This window comes from Haemorhous mexicanus, chromosome 1, assembly GCF_027477595.1.
Source record: "Haemorhous mexicanus isolate bHaeMex1 chromosome 1, bHaeMex1.pri, whole genome shotgun sequence".
NCBI lineage: Eukaryota > Metazoa > Chordata > Aves > Passeriformes > Fringillidae > Haemorhous > Haemorhous mexicanus.
The window spans coordinates 159,072,291-159,088,163 of NC_082341.1; the positions used below are offsets into that span (position 1 = coordinate 159,072,291).

The window sequence follows — 15,873 nt, forward strand, 5'->3', positions numbered from 1 at the left end:
GCAGCTTTGGACCTTCTCTGGCTGGCACTGGCGGCCCAGCACCGACCCAGAGGCGCTGAGGCTGCAGCAGCCGCGCTGGAGCCCCGTTCCCCACGGGATTACACCATATTTTATTTTATTTTATTTTACTTTATGTTATTTTACTTTATGTTATTTTATTTTGTCTTGTCTCATCTCCCCTCTGAGGCGGCGACTGGGCGGCGCCATCTTAGAAACCCCTGCGATCACATGACACCCTTCCGAGCTCTCGCGAGACTTCTCCTCGCGAGGGCCTCCCCCGTTTCCCGCGCGCGCCCTCCCCGCGGAGCTCTCGCGAGAGTCGCGTGCTGCAGACGGGAAGGACAAGATGGCGGCGACAACGACGATGGCGCTGGTGAGGGGGCGGCGGGACCGGGCCGGGCTGGGCCGGGCCGGCTCCTCGGGGCGGGATACAGCGCGGCCACCGAGCCGATCCCCCCGGGCCGAGCCTTCTCCGGGCCTTCGGGGTGGGCTGGCGGCTCTGAGGGGACGGCGCCGCTTCCCGCCGGGTCTCTTGTGGGCTCCCGTGGCGGCCTTCTCCGTGTGGAGAAGGTGTCAGGGCTCCCCCGCGCCGTCCTGGGCTCCCGCCCCGCCGTGCCTGTCCAGGCCCTGCGGGGAGCGGGCCCGACGTGCAGGCAGGCCGCTGTTCTGGGCTGCTGCTCCCAAATGCATCGCTCCCAAATGCATCGCTTTAAAGGCTTCCCGTTGGGGTTTAAATGCTCGGTGTTGGGCTAGGTTTCCCAAATGCATTGCTTTGGGAATGCACGCTGCTCTTTGGGCTCCCACATCCATCGCTTTAAGCGCCTCTCTTTGGGCTCCTTTTCGCAAATGCATCGCTTTAAACGCTGCTCTTTAGGCTCTCATTCTCAAATTCCCCTGTTTAAGTGCTCGGTGTTGAGCTAGGTTTCCCAAATTCGCCTGTTTAAATGCTTGGTGTTGGCCTAGGTTTCCCAAATTCCCTGTTTAAGTACTCGGTGTTGGCCTAGGTTTCCCAAATTCGCCTGTTTAAATGCTCAGTGTTGAGCTGGGTTTCCCAAATCCATTGCTTTAGATGCTGGTTTTGGGCCCCCATTCCCAAATTCGCCAGTTTAAAAGCTCGGTGCTGGGCTAGGTTTCCCAAATCTGCTTGGTTAAATGCTGGGTTTGGGCTCCCGTTCCCAAATCCGCCTGGATAAAACCTGAACTCCCTGGTTTTACGGGAGTTCTTTGCGGGCTCTGGGACATTTTTGGCTCTTTGCTGGGTGGCTGCGGGTGAGACAGAGCAGGGATCTTGGTGCCGGGGGCTGTTGGGTTTTGGGAAAAACGCCAGTCACTTGTTTTTAGATTTTTAAAAGTTTAATAGCAAAGAAATGGTTATAAAAACACTAATATAATTAGAGTAATAAAAATTTGGACGGTTGAGATTAGGACAATACGAGACAATAAAAACAAAGAGTTATGGATAGTCCGAGTCCCTTGGTGTGCTGTGGGACAGAGCAGGGCCAGGGGATGTGTGGGATTCTCAGGGATGGCTCCTTGGTGTGCTGTGTGGGATTCTCAGGGATTCCTGGATGGCTCCTTGGTGTGCTGTGTGGGATTCTCAGGGATTCCTGGATGGCTCCTTGGTGTGCTGTGTGGGATTCTCAGGGATACCTGGATGATTCCTTGGTGTGCTGTGTGGGATTCTCAGGGATTCCTGGATGGCCCATTGGTGTGCTGTGTGGGATTCCAGGATCCTGCACCTTGGTGTGCTGTGTGGGATTCTCAGGGATTCCTGGATGGCCCCTTGGTGTGCTGTGTGGGATTCTCAGGGATTCCTGGATGATTCCTTGGTGTGCTGTGTGGGATTCTCAGGGATTCCTGGATGGCCCATTGGTGTGCTGTGTGGGATTCTCAGGGATTCCTGGATGGCTCCTTGGTGTGCTGTGTGGGATTCTCAGGGATGGCTCCTTGGTGTGCTGTGTGGGATTCTCAGGGATTCCTGGATGGCTCCCTGGTGTGCTGTGTGGGATTCTCAGGGATTCCTGGATCCTGCACCTTGGTGTTCTGTGTGGGATTCTCAGGGATTCCTGGATGGCTCCCTGGTGTGCTGTGTGGGATTCTCAGGGGTTCCTGGATGATTCCTTGGTGTGCTGTGTGGGATTCTCAGGGATTCCAGGATCCTGCACCTTGGTGTGCTGTGTGGGATTCTCAGGGATTCCTGGATGGCTCCCTGGTGTGCTGTGTGGGATTCTCAGGGATTCCTGGATGGCTCCCTGGTGTGCTGTGTGGGATTCTCAGGGGTTCCTGGATGATTCCTTGGTGTGCTGTGTGGGATTCTCAGGGATTCCTGGATGGCTCCCTGGTGTGCTGTGTGGGATTCTCAGGGGTTCCTGGATGATTCCTTGGTGTGCTGTGTGGGATTCTCAGGGATTCCTGGATGGCCCATTGGTGTGCTGTGTGGGATTCTCAGGGATTCCTGGATGATTCCTTGGTGTGCTGTGTGGGATTCTCAGGGATTCCTGGATGGCCCCTTGGTGTGCTGTGTGGGATTCTCAGGGATTCCTGGATGTCCCCTTGGTGTCAGTGCTGGCCCTGGGATCTCCTGCTGAGGCTGGTCCAGCTGATTCCTTGCTGAAGCAATCTGGGCAGTCTGGGAGTTGTGTGGCACCGTGTCAGGGCTGTGGTTTTGCCCCACCCAGTTCAGTGTTCCCCTCATTTCTTGGGCTGGGACCTTCCCACGTCCCCTGGCTGTTTCCCTGTGCTCTCTCCTGCTTCCTGGCAATCTTTGGGCTCTCTGCACCCCTGGGCATGGCCACGATGTTCCAGGCAGCTCACAAGGGACCTTTGGACAGTAAAGCCTCTGTGGGGGCATTTTGGAGCGCTCCTTGTCACCACCGACTCCTCTGGCAGTGCCTGGCTTCCTTCTGCATTCCTGACTCCCAGCTGGGTGGGTGGGTGGTGGTCCTGCCCTGCAGAAGGTGGGGTCTCCAGTGGGGCTCAGTGACAGCAGCTGTGTCAGCCACACTTCCCTTGGCTGAGCCGTGCAGTTTGGCAAAAGCCATGTGGGAGCCTGAAAGGGTCAGTCATGGAATCACGGGACCACAGCCTGCTTTGGAATGGGAGCAGCCTGAAATCCCATCCAGTCCCACCCCTGGGAGCTCTCAAGGCTGGGTTGGATGGAGGGAAGGCTCCATCCTTGTCCCTGCCATGGAGGAGCTGTCAGCCCCTTCCCACCCAAACCATTCCACAGTTCTGGATGGAACAGAGCCATGGTCACTGTGGCTGCAGCTGTGGGAGCCCTTTGCTCACAGAGTGCTGCAGAAGGGCCCATTTCGGGAGGTTTGGGCTCCTCTAGGAACACATCTGGGAAGTCCTGGAGAAGCTTTGGAGGTGCCCCACGCTCTGGATTCTGCACGTGGCAGCAGTGGCTGCCTGCACTGCTGCTCCCCGCTGGGAAGGAGCATTCCAGGGTGTGTGGGAAAGGAGATGCTAAAGCCATTGAGGAGTGCCAAAGGTTACCATGCCCACCAGGGCCTCCAGAGTTCCCCGAGGAGCTCTGTGGGACCCCCAAGGGCTTAGATGGGAAACAGGGACTGAACTGGGGTGTGGTTGTAGCCAGCAGGAGGGGCCTTCCCTGGACACTCCCCTGTGGTTGAGGAGTTCCTTTCTGGAAGGGGTGGGGAGGCCATTGGAAGGGGCTGCTGCTCGAGGTTTGAGGTGTCCAGGGAAGGACTGGGCATGGCACTGAGTACCCTGATGTGGTGAGAGGTGGGGATCTCCCACAGGCTGGGCTCTGTGATCCTGGCATTCTGTGCTGCCCAGGCTGTGTTCCCCCCTGCTGGGGGCACTGTGAAGGGACTCCCTGAATTCCTGTTCACCCTGCCAAGGAGGGGGAGCAGGGATGGAGCCAGCGCCCTGGCCCTGTGCTTCATCCTCCTTTCTGCACTTCCGTCTCCTTGGATCTCCTGTGATTGGCTGCATTTTGTTCCCAAATAAACGGGGTTCTGTCCTTGCTGTGTGTTCATACTCCAGAGAAGTTCTCAGCCCTGTGACAAATTTCCAGGAGTGTTCTGAACTCTTGGAGTTCAAACCCCCTGAAAGGGCCCAGCCGTGCTCAGATGCCAGAATAGCAGCAGGAATCCAGTTCCCATTTATTTCTTTCCAAAGAAGCTCCTGTTCTCCTGCTTCCTCTACCAGCTTTTCTCAGGTTTTTCTGCCTCTTTCCCGGGTTCCTCCTGGCTGTTACGGAATGTGGGAATAAGGTTTCAGGGGATGTGGTTTGTGGTGTGGGGGAATTGTAATTGTTGCACAGTGTGCAGGTGGAGAGAGAGGAGCAGTCCTAGTGGAGAGAGAGGGGAGATGGTTGTAGCTGCTGGGGCTGTGTCTTGTTTGGTTAGTTCTTGGATGATAAGTCATTTGGGGAGGGAGTCCTGCACGTGAGAGTAGGGTTGAAATACTATTGCATTTAGTGAGGGGACTTCAGTTCATGAGGTTATTAGGGTGGATAGTTCTTGATTGAGTTTAGGGTAAGGAAGGCAGTTGTGGTTATTTGGGCATACAGGTAGAAGTTGAGGAGGTTGAGTTTAGGATTGTAAGTGATAATAATTGCTATTCAGCCTAGGTGGGAGATGGAAGAGGAAGCCAGGATTTTATGAATTTGTCTGGTTAAGCCCTATTCATCCTCCTAGGGCTGCTGAGAGGGTAGCCATGATAGTCAGGAGTGTTTAATGAAGTTGTCAACAGTAGTGTAATTGGCAGGAGTTTTGTGACAGTGGGTGAGAGGAGGCTGGTGGTGAGAGGGGAGCCTTGGAGCACTTCTGGAAGCCAGAAGTGGAATGGTACTAGTCCTAGCTTCGTAGCAGTTGCTGAGGTTAAGATTAGGCACAATGTTGGGTGATTCCTCATTGTCTGGTGTACCATGCCTTGGTTATGCTGGGGAGCAGGACTAGGGCTGACTGAAGCAGCTGCTTGGACCAGGAAATGTTTAGTGGCAGCTTCAGTGGCTCGTGGGGGGTGGGATTTGGAGAGTGGTAGTAGGATGGCAGGTGTGTTAATTTCGAGGCTGGTTCAGGCTATAATTCAATGATTACCTGAGATTGTAGTGGTTGTTCCTAGGAGTAAATGGGTGATGGAGATTAGTTTTGCCTGGACACAAAGCCCCACGTGCTGTTGCCTGGCCCCAGGGAACAGAGCTGAGCCCGTTCCTGGGAGCAGGGTTATCCCTGGGAGCAGGGTTATGGAGCAGGGTTATCCCGAGGTGCCTGGAGAGAGGGGAGCAGCACTCCATACTCCAAGGGTGAGGGTGGGTTTGCCCAGTGTGCTGCTCTCCAGGGAGCCCAGAGTGACAGGGTGGTGATGTTCCCTGGGGAACGCTCCATGGGGAGGGATCTATGGTCAGGAATTCCTGCTGGAGCCATGCCCGTGGTCAGCAGAGATCACCCCTGGATCTGTGGGCTCTTCCCAGAGGGATGTGTGGGGGCAGGGAGCTGGGGCCAGCAGTGCCTGGGTGCTCCTGGGTCCTTCCAGTCTCAGCTTTGCTCTCTGTGCTGGAGCTGGGGTGTTCCAAAGCAGTTTTTGGAAGCTGTGCCTCTTAATGAGCCCAGATATGTAAATTATATTAAACTCAGCTGTGCAATGGGCTGGGTTTGGGACAATCACAACAGATTGGACTCCTGACTGTTTTATTTTGGATAGTTACACTTGGCAGCCCTTCACTCTGTTCTTCTCCTTCCACACCTCTGAGCTCCTAAACTGGAATAATTGAGTTTTTAAAGCTGGAGGAGATGGGAGCAGCAGTGGGAGAAGGCTTTGTGGACTTGGGAATTGGCTGGGGAGAGCTCTGGGTGTCCAGTGGCAGAGACATGGGAGGGCACAGGGACAGCTGGGGACAAACAGGGCTTCAGCCAGCTGGGAAAGGACAAAAAGGATTTTTTAAATTAATTTATTGGATGTTCCACAATCAAAATTAATCTTGGAGATGAGGGAGCCTTCTTTTATAACCAGATCAGCATTTCTGGGTTGTGTTTGTGGCCAGGTGGAGATGGCATCTGGGGACATGGTCACTGCTGGCCTGGGCAGTGCTGGGGACAGTTGGACTCGGTGGGCTGTGAGGGCTTTTCCAATCTCAGCAATTCCCTGATTCCACATCACTTTGCTGGTCTGGTTTTCAGCTTGGCTGTGGCTTTGTGCACTGGAGTTTGCAGCTCCAGCCACCTCTGTTCCTGTGTTCCTGTTGGTGCCCTGGTGTTCCCATCATCCTTGAGCTCCTTGTGTCCCAGTCCAGCCATGGGGAACACCTGCAGCTCTGGGCACTGTCCAGACACCTGGAGAGCAGGATTTTGTCTTGGGAGGGTTTGTTTTCTGTCTGCTCCATGTTCAAACCCCCACAGGGAACCGGAGGCTGCACCAAACCAGGAGCCTCATTCTTGCTGTAAAATAAGAGTCAGAATATTGAGGGTAAATCCTGGTATGGCTGGGCTGGGAAGGGAAGCTGTGGTTCCCCCATCCCTGGAAGTGTCCAAAGCCAGGCTGGAGCAACCTGGGCTAGTGGAAGGTGTCCCTGCCATGGCAGAGGGTGGAATGGGATGAGCTTTGAAGTCCCTCCCACCCAAACCATTCCATGATTCAGGACAGTCCAGGAGAAGCTTTGCTTTTGGTCGTGGCTCCTGCTTTGAACAGAGGCTTTTCCATGCTGCTTTTGCTCAGGCAAAGACTTCCCACAGGAACATGTCCAGGACCACAGGCTGAGGGTGGTCCCCGCTGGTTTTTGGGTGTTTGGTGGGAAATGTGGAGTTGAGAGGAGGAACCAGCTCTGTTTTGGTGGATGGTGCCACCAGAACCCATGTGAGCACCAAAGGCAGGGCCAGGTCCTGCTGCTGGGGCTGAGCTGGGGGTCCCAGCACTGGATCAGGCTGGAATTGGGGTCCCAGCAGTGCCAGCACCGGGCTGCTGGATTGCTGGAGTCAGTTGTGGTTCCAATAGTGGGATCCATGGTCTGAGCAGTGGGATCCATGGTCTGAGCAGTGGGATCACCATGCTGGAGTCAGTCATGGTCCCAGCAGTGGGATCACCATGCTGGGGTCAGTCATGGTCCCAGCAGTGGGATCCATGGTCTGAGCAGTGGGATCACCATGCTGGGGTCAGTCATGGTCCCAGCAGTGGGATCACCATGCTGGAGTCAGTCATGGTCCCAGCAGTGGGATCCATGGTCTGAGCAGTGGGATCACCATGCTGGAGTCCCAGTCCCAGCAGTGGGATCCATGGTCCCAGCAGTGGGATTGCTGTGCTGGAGTCATTTGTGGTCCCAGCAGTGGGATCACCATGCTGGGGTCAGTCATGGTCCCAGCAGTGGGATCCATGGTCCCAGCAGTGGGATCACCATGCTGGAGGTCAGTCATGGTCCCAGCAGTGGGATCCATGGTCCCAGCAGTGGGATCCATGGTCCCAGCAGTGGGATCACCATGCTGGGGTCAGTCATGGTCCCAGCAGTGGGATCCATGGTCCCAGCAGTGGGATCCATGGTCCCAGCAGTGGGATCCATGGTCCCAGCAGTGGGATCCATGGTCCCAGCAGTGGGATCCATGGTCCCAGCAGTGGGATCACCATGCTGGAGTCAGTCATGGTCCCAGCAGTGGGATTGCTGGGCTGCAATCATAGTTCCAGAGAGCTGGAGTGGGACTTCAGACAAGGGCTTGGAGTGACAGGGCAGAGAGGAATGGCTTCCCACTGCCAGAGGGCAGGGTCACTTGGGGTATTTGGGACAAATCCTTCCCTGTGAGGGTGGGCAGGCCCTGCCAGTGGTTGCCCAGAGAAGCTGTGGCTGCCCCGGGATCCCTGGTAGTGTTCCAGGCCAGGCTGGACAGGGCTTGGAGCAGCCTGGGTCAGTGGAAGGTGTCCCTGCCATGGCAGGGGGTGGGACTGTGTGAGCTTTAGGGTCCCTCCAAAGCATTCCATGATTCTGTGATTTGGGAAGGTTTCAGAGAAGGTTTTAAATGAGAACATGGGAAAGCTGGGTCAGCAGAGCTGGGAGGGAGAAGGGAGGAGAGCATTGATGAGGACATTAGACAGTGGGTCTGTTGAGGGGATGGGGATGATGTGAGCAAGAACTGGGGATTATCTGATTGTCTGTTCACAGAAAACCTGGCTGGAGAACTCTGTAAGTGTCCAGCAATCTCTTGGCTTGTACAGTTGCTGGGATGGCTCTTCCCACAGGGACTGGTGGGAATATGAACTGGTTTTCCTGACATACAGCTGAGTTTGGGAAGGGTTTTTAGCCAGCTGTCATGTTCTGACATGAAGTGCTTTGATTTTCTGGGGAGAAAGACAGATCACTGCCGTGAGAACAGTTTTCCCTGAGCATCTTCTGTTTCCTTAGGGCACGGAGTCCATTAAGATGGAGAATGGGCAAAGCACGGCAGCCAAGCTGGGGCTGCCCCCTCTCACCCCAGAGCAGCAGGAAGCTCTCCAGAAAGTGAGTAAAACTGGTGGCAATTTGCTCTTTGGGGGGTGGTGGTGTGTTTTAACGAGCCTCTGGCACTGGTGGGGCCAAAGGGAACTCACCACTGGATCTCTGGGATCGTGGCCGTGCTGGAGGGTCCCACAGTCACATTTGGGCCCAGAAATTGCTTGATTTGGTTTATAGACACTTCTGGGAGCATGGTGGGAATTGCTGTTGGGGTGGGTGAGAGTGGGTTTAATTTAAAAAGTCAATCCGTTCAGAAAAATGGCATCCTGAATCAGATGGGAATTCTGAGCTAGGGTGTGGGTGCCACAAAGTCACCAAGGACTTTGAGCCAGGAGGACTGAAAGTGGGATCTGCTCCAGCTGGCCTGTCACTGTCCACACCCAGAATGGGACACATCCCAGAATATCCCTGTCCTCGGGGTGGCAGGGACACGGAGCTGTGTCCTCGGGAGGCTCTGGGTGGCTGTGCCTGGGCTGTCCCAGCTGTCCCTCTGTGTGTGGTGGCTGCCTCCAGGCCTCATTCCCTCTGGCTTCTCTGGAGCTGAGGGATGCAAGCCCCCTTGTCCATTTCAAAGCACAGCCCTCAAATCCCTGGGCTAGATCCTCCCGTTCCCTGGCAGCTCCCAAACACAGCCAGGGAGACTGGGTGCCAAGGGGTGGCTGGGGGACAGTGTGGGGATGAGGTCTGCCTTGGCACTGAGCTCTGTGCTGGCACCCCAGAATCTCTGGCTCTGCCAGATTTGGGGGGGACTGAGAGAACCCCCAAGGGAGCCTTGTGTGGGCAGGCAGAGCCAGAGGTGAGCTGGGGCACTTAGGGAGCAGGGAGAAGAGCTGGTGTGTTTTGGGGGCAGAGCCAGAGGGGAGCTGGGGCATTTAGGGAGCAGAGAGAAGAGCTGGTGTGTTTTGGGAGCAGAGCCAGAGGGGAGCTGGGGCATTTAGGGAGCAGAGAGAAGAGCTGGTGTGTTTAGGGAGCAGAGCCAGAGGTGAGCTGGGGCACTTAGGGAGCAGGGAGAAGAGCTGGTGTGTTTTGGGGGCAGATCCAGAGGGGAGCTGGGGCATTTAGGGAGCAGAGAGAAGAGCTGGTGTGTTTAGGGAGCAGAGCCAGAGGTGAGCTGGGGCACTTAGGGAGCAGAGAGAAGAGCTGGTGTGTTTTGGGAGCAGAGCCAGAGGTGAGCTGGGGCACTTAGGGAGCAGAGAGAAGAGCTGGTGTGTTTTGGGAGCAGAGCCAGAGGTGAGCTGGGGCACTTAGGGAGCAGAGAGAAGAGCTGGTGTGTTTAGGGAGCAGAGCCAGAGGGGAGCTGGGGCATTTAGGGAGCAGAGAGAAGAGCTGGTGTGTTTAGGGAGCAGAGCCAGAGGGGAGCAGGGGCATTTAGGGAGCAGAGAGAAGAGCTGGTGTGTTTTGGGAGCAGAGCCAGAGGTGAGCTGGGGCATTTAGGGAGCAGAGCCAGGGAAGAGCTGGCGTGTTTAGGGAGCAGATCCAGAGCAGGCTGGGTGTGCTGAGGGGGCAGAGCCCAGCCCAGGGGTGGCCATGGGGAGGAGGAGGGAGGTGGAGCCCCTTCCCTCCTGTAGCAGCTGTCTGTGCAGAGGCTCTCTGAGAGGACAGGACAGGACAGGACTGGAGGAGGCCGTGCCCGCCCCGGCCCTGCAGGTAAGGGGCTGCGGTGGGCTGCGGGGCTGGAAGAGGGGAAGGCTGAGCTCCCGGTGCATGCTGCTTCCCTGGGCTGCCCCTCACCACACCCTCTGTGTCCCAGGGCCTTGGGGAGCTGGGGGCAGTGCCCTGGTGCTTAGGCATGGAGACCGGAAGGTTCTGGGAGCTGTGGAGGCCTCCTTCCCTGCCCCGCTGTGCTGTGCTGCCCCTACAGCCCCTGTTTTCCTTCCAGGCCAAGAAATACGCGATGGAGCAGAGCATCAAGAGCGTGCTGGTGAAGCAAACCATCGCCCACCAGCAGCAGCAGCTCACCAACCTCCAGGTGAGAGCCCCCTGCGAGCCGCTCCCTCTGCCTCGTGCTCCCCCCGACACGGTGGAGTTCTCAGGGCCCTCGGAACCAGAGCACAGCCCTGAGCCTGCAGCTCACCCAGGCACCCTGACTAACCTCACAAATTGCCCGCAGATCTCTCTTGTTCCAAGAGGAAATGGTTAAAAGTTCCTGTCCTGTTGGACGTCCCTTCTTGAGATAGAAGAAGCCAAAGAGTTTGCCGTGGGCTTTGCTTCTGAGCCATGTTTGAGGTGGTGAAGGCAGAAGGGATCCTGGGAACGGTGTCCTGTCACCATCTCCTCTGCCTGAGGGAGGGTCCCTGTGTCCCCGTGTCCCAGTGCTGCCCCATTTCCCTCCCCTGCACCCGGGTGCTCTCAGTTTTGGAGAAGTTCTGTTGGCTGTTCCTGCTTGCACTGGAATGCCCATACTGGGAGAGCCCTTAACTGGGGTTTGAGCTCCCCTCCTTCAGGTGTTTCTGGAACACGTCTCAGCGCCTTTCCTCAAAGTCAGGAAGCCCAAAACGAGGGCTTTGCCTGAGGAATCCCTGCGGATGTGCTCTCCCTGCCCGGCAGCTGAGGCCGTTTGGGGCTGTGCCTGGTTCTGAGGGTCTGCTCTAGTTGAGGGGCTCCTTTTAAATGCTGGGGGTGAACCAACGACAGTGGTTGCAGAGGTCACTATTGCCTTGAGTCCCCCCTGGGATCCCACCCTGCTTCCCGAGGCAGCGGCAGCAGCACAACCCCACCCTGGCCTGGTGGGACCGGACTCGGCAGGGTGCTGGCGCCGGACACTCCTGGGGACCAGGCAGTGAGGGCCGAGGAAGGAGAGGCCTCTCCGCAGGTGCCCCTGCGCCGCCGCTCTGCTTGAGTTTGTACAAACAGCCGTAGTATGCTCAGCTCCAACAGACTGAACTCTGTCTTTACTGTCTTTCAGATGGCAGCAGTGACAATGGGCTTTGGAGATCCTCTCTCACCTTTACAATCGGTCAATAGACATATTCACTTCTTCTGGGGCACTTGTCTTAGTCAGGGCCTAGCGTGGGGACGTTCGTAGTGGTGCCAATGCTCTTGTCCGCGCCCAGCGCAGCCCTCCCACATCCCCACCTGTACTGGACACGCCCAGGAGCAGAGCAAGGTGTCACTGCCCCGAGAAGACCCCAGGCTGTGCAGTCTGCGGGGACACTGCCACTCGGGGGCACAGACAGCTTTAGATTTCCACCAGTTCTGAACACACCCGTGAAATTGTGGGAGCTGCATTTCTAGGGATGCTACAGTTCTGAGGTCCCGACCTAAAACTAACGGCCAAGGTAACTCACCAAGGGGCGACTTCTTGTGGAACGACCTCCCAGCAGCCAGAGCCGGCCGGTGCTGGGGAGGGCCGGGGTGCCGGAGGTTGGCAGAGCATGGTGCAGCCCAGGCTCAGACTCTCTTTACTGTGCACGCTCCAGACCAGGGCAGTATGGCACGTTGCGAGTGCAGCAAAAGCAGGATGGAAGGGACAGAACTGCAGGGCTGATCAGAGAACTCGTGTGAGCCTTTGTGCCCCTTCTAACCAGAGGCCACAAAGAGGTGAATGACTTGGCACGAGCCATCCCCTCCTTTTTCCAAGACGTGCTGGACAGAGTGTCCTGTGACTCCTCTCTGCACCCAAAGGTTCATTTGGAAATTCATTTGCAGATTCATAAAAACCTCTCCGGCTTGCTGGAATATGAGATTTGTGCCTGGTGTAAAGCACAGGCAGAGGTCTGAGCCTCAAGAAAAAGGGCACTGAGGTGAAATCCCCAGTCTCCCTCCTTTGGCAGTGGGTGCTGTTTCAGTGGGGAGCCAGAATGGCTGTTCTGGGGCAGGACTAAGTTTGGGGTGGAGCAGAGCAGCCGTCTTGGTGTGGATTTGGCAGAGATGGTGTCAGAGCCCTCATACCCAGGAACACCCCCATCCCTGGAGCTGCTGCCTGACAGTGGAACTCCAGCAATTTGGCCTAGATTGTTTCTGGCTCATTCTCCCCAGCTGGGCACAGCTGAGTTGGTGGCACAGGGAAGTTTCAATGGCTTGTGACCCCCAGGGCACGGGGCTGTGACCCCTTTTCTTCAGCCATTCCTCCCTGGGCAGTCACAGGTGGACACAGCCCAGGAGCAGGAGCCTGGTGCTGTTCAGAGCAGTCAGGCTATCCCATTCTTGGCAGGTGCTTCATCCCAGAGCCTACTCAGAATGCACAAAGTGCAAACAGTCCCCTGTCCAGCGCTTTTCCTGTTGCCAAGGTTCCCCAGCTCCTTTGTGGAGGCAGCACAGCCTGAGCTCCCTGAGCTCTGGGTCTCGTGGCCTGAGTTACAGCTTCCCATGGGCTCAGTCCTCAGTGTCACAGTGTGAGATTCCCACATCCCTTCACCACCCCCTGTGTCATGACTGATGCTCATGGTGAGGTGAAGCATCACCTGCTTTGGTTACAAGAGCACCCCAAGGTGGGGTTTTGGCCTGTCCTTAAAATAACCTCCCAGTCCCTTTAGAGCAGCACTGCACAGCTACAGGTGGGGCTGCTGCCTGGCTGAGGCTTCAGGTGCTTTTCCATGGTACAGGAGGAGAAAGAGGCACAGGGAGCAGTGAGATCAGCCTGGGGGCTGCTGAGAGCAGTGACATGTCCAGGCAGGAGGCCCTGACCCCAGCCTGTGCTGAGCTCAGGGGCCCAGGGCACATCCCCCACCCAGATGCTCCTGTTGGTGACCCACAGGCACCCAGAGTCAGCACAGCCCATCTCAGCTCTGCCTTCTGCATGCCCAAAATCCCAGGGTCATTAGGGCTGGAAAAGACCTCCAAGGTCATCGAGTCCAAGCTGTGCCTGATCCCCACCCTGTCACCAGCCCAGGTGTTCCCTGGACACCTCCAGGGATGGGGACTCCACACCTCCCTGGGCAGCCTCTTCAGTGCCTGACCACCCTTTGCAGGAAGGAATTCTGCTGCTGCTGAAAATCCTGAGTCGTCCTCACTCCCCCATCTCTCCTTTAGAGTCCTGTGGCAGGGCAAGGTGGGCATTTCCTCCTGCAGAGGCTCCTCGGGAGAGGCACCTCCCTGGGACACCCAGGGTGACACTGGTGGTGGCTCTGACCCCTCAAGAAATGAGCTGCAGACTGAGGGGCTTTCCTGCACCAAAGCTGGGAATGTGCTGGAGCACCTGGGAGAGCAGCCAGCCTCTGTGCTGCATGTGTACGTGCCATAGTCCTGCTGGTCACAGCCTGCAGAGTAAAGAGAGCCGTGGCCCAGCCCTGCTGGGAAGTCCTTAGCCAGGCAGGGGGCAAGCTGGATGTCACCCCAGGAGCAGCAGCTGGGGCTGGATGTCACCTCAGGAGCAGCAGCTGGGGCTGGATGTCACCTCAGGAGCAACAGTTGGGGTTTAATGGCACCTCAGGAGCAGCAGTTGGGGCTGGATGGCACCTCAGGAGCAGCAATTTGGGTTTAATGTCACCTCAGGAGCAACAGTTGGGGCTCAGTGTCACCACAGGAGCAGCAGTTGGGGCTCAATGTCACCACAGGAGCAGCAGTTGGGGCTCAATGTCACCTCAGGAGCAACAGTTGGGGCTCAATGTCACCTCAGGAGCAACAGTTGGGGCTCAATGTCACCACAGGAGCAACCATTGAGGCTTGATGTCACCTCAGGAGAAGCAGTTGGGGCTCGATGTCACCTCAGGGGCAGAGTCTGGGGCTTGATGTCACCTCAGGAGCAGCAGTTGGGGCTTGATGTCACCTCAGGAGCAGCAGTTGGGGTTTAATGCCACCTTAGGAGCAGCAGTTGGGGCTCACTGTCATCTCAGGGGCAGAGTCCAGGGTTTGATGTCACCTCAGGAGCAGCAGTTGGGTCTGATGTCGCCTCAGGGACAGTCTGGGGTGAGAGCTGTCCCTGTTTGCAGTGGCCTGTATGGAATCAGGAGTCAGACCCTCCCAGGTTGTTTCCTCCCGTGGCCAGTGGCAGTCCTGCACAGGAGCAGTAGGGAGCAGGAGTCCCTCGGGTGCAGGCTGTGTCCCTGCTGCTGTGCCTGTCACAGATGAGCTCTCCCTCCTTTTGGGCTGCAGCATCCCCAGGCAGAGCTCCTGTGCTCATTGGGGCACCCCAAAAATCAGCCTTGAGGAGGCCCTGAGTGCTTTCCCTCTGCCCCAGGGGTCCCCAGGCATGGCAGAGCTCCTCTGCTCATTGGGGCACCCCAAAAATGGTCTCCCGAAGGCCCTGCTTGCAGCCCCTCTGCCCTGGGGGTGCTCAGAGCTCCCTGCTGTGCTGCTGGGCAGGGCCAGAGGCATCACCTGCTGCTGCTGCACGTGCCCTGCACCAGCCTCTTGGTGCCCCAGGTGTGTCCCACCTGCCCCAGAGCCGTCCCCTCACATGCAGGCAGTGACTCCTCCAGAGCCCCGAGGTGTGGCCGCATCTCCAGGGCCAGTCCCTCAGCAGCTCTAGAGCTGCTCTGGGGGTGACAGACATGAAGGACACACTGTGCTCTGCTTTTGGGATCCCTCCTGTGAGGAATGGCTGGATTTGTCTTGAGAGCAGGTTCCCAGGCAGATGTAGGGCACCGTAGCAGGAACGCTCCGTGCAGCGCCCGCGTGGTGGGGCTGCCCCAGCACAGCCAGTGCCGCCAGGCAGGGATGAGTACTGGCACCACGCGCTTCCCAGGAGTCCCACTGGGCCACGGAAGCGTTTGGCTTTGCTGTTGAGCTGTGGAAGTGGTGCCCAGTACTGGATCTCGGACTGCCGGGGGTGGGGGGAGGCTCTGGTGCCAGAGGGAGGGGGGAGGTTCCCAGTGCCAGGCCCTTTGCTGCCGGGGAGGCCGGGCGGGGGCGGGAGTGCGATGGATCGCTGCTGCTGGGGGGAGCGGGAGGGGTTCTCCCAGTGCCCAGAGCTGAGCCCTCTGCTGCCTGGAGGGGGAAGCTGCCCTAGAGCGAAGGGATTCCCTCCTCCTGCAGGCGAGGCTGGAGATGAGACCCGGCCGGAGGGGCCGAGCCGTGCGTGCCCCGGGACCAGCCGGACTTTATCCGGGACCGAGGCGGGCGGATCCGCTCCAGCGGCCTGTGCAGCGAGCAGGGAAATCCTTGTGGTCCAGGCTGTGCCAGAGCTGCCGGCAGGGCTGGCGCCGGGAGGGAAGCAGCAGGGGGAGGAGGCCCCGCTGGCCGTGGCCAGCCCGGCCCTGACCGGCCAGTCCTTGTCTCGCTACAGATGGCGGCCCAGAGGCAGCGCGCGCTCGCCATCATGTGCCGGGTCTACGTGGGCTCCATCTACTACGAGCTGGGGGAGGACACCATCCGCCAGGCCTTCGCCCCCTTCGGGCCCATCAAGAGCATCGACATGTCCTGGGACTCCGTCACCATGAAGCACAAGGTGGGACGGGGCTGCTGGCAGGTTCCCTGCCTGCAGTGTGGGGTGGAACTGGAGGAGCTTTAAGGTCCTGTCCCAGCCAAACCCTTGTGGGATTGCTTGGATC

At 57.6% G+C, this 15,873-nt stretch overlaps 1 protein-coding gene across 3 annotated transcripts in view; it reads left to right on the forward strand.

Annotated features, from left to right (window-relative positions):
• The first annotated feature begins 253 nt into the window (after positions 1-253).
• The window catches only part of PUF60 (poly(U) binding splicing factor 60), a 29,630-nt gene continuing 14,010 nt past the window's right edge, over positions 254-15,873 (forward strand). For 2 of the 3 annotated variants that reach the window (XR_009489599.1, XM_059869136.1), the window contains exons 1-5: positions 254-373; positions 8,354-8,449; positions 10,323-10,412; positions 11,349-11,399; positions 15,609-15,770. Coding sequence is in view for 1 of the 3 variants with exons in the window: in XM_059869136.1 (XP_059725119.1) it covers positions 347-373; positions 8,354-8,449; positions 10,323-10,412; positions 11,349-11,399; positions 15,609-15,770 (426 nt within the window). In the remaining 2 variants the exon portion in view is untranslated. The remainder of the gene's footprint in view (positions 374-8,353; positions 8,450-10,322; positions 10,413-11,348; positions 11,400-15,608; positions 15,771-15,873) is intronic. The other variant, XR_009489602.1, reaches the window with a different exon arrangement.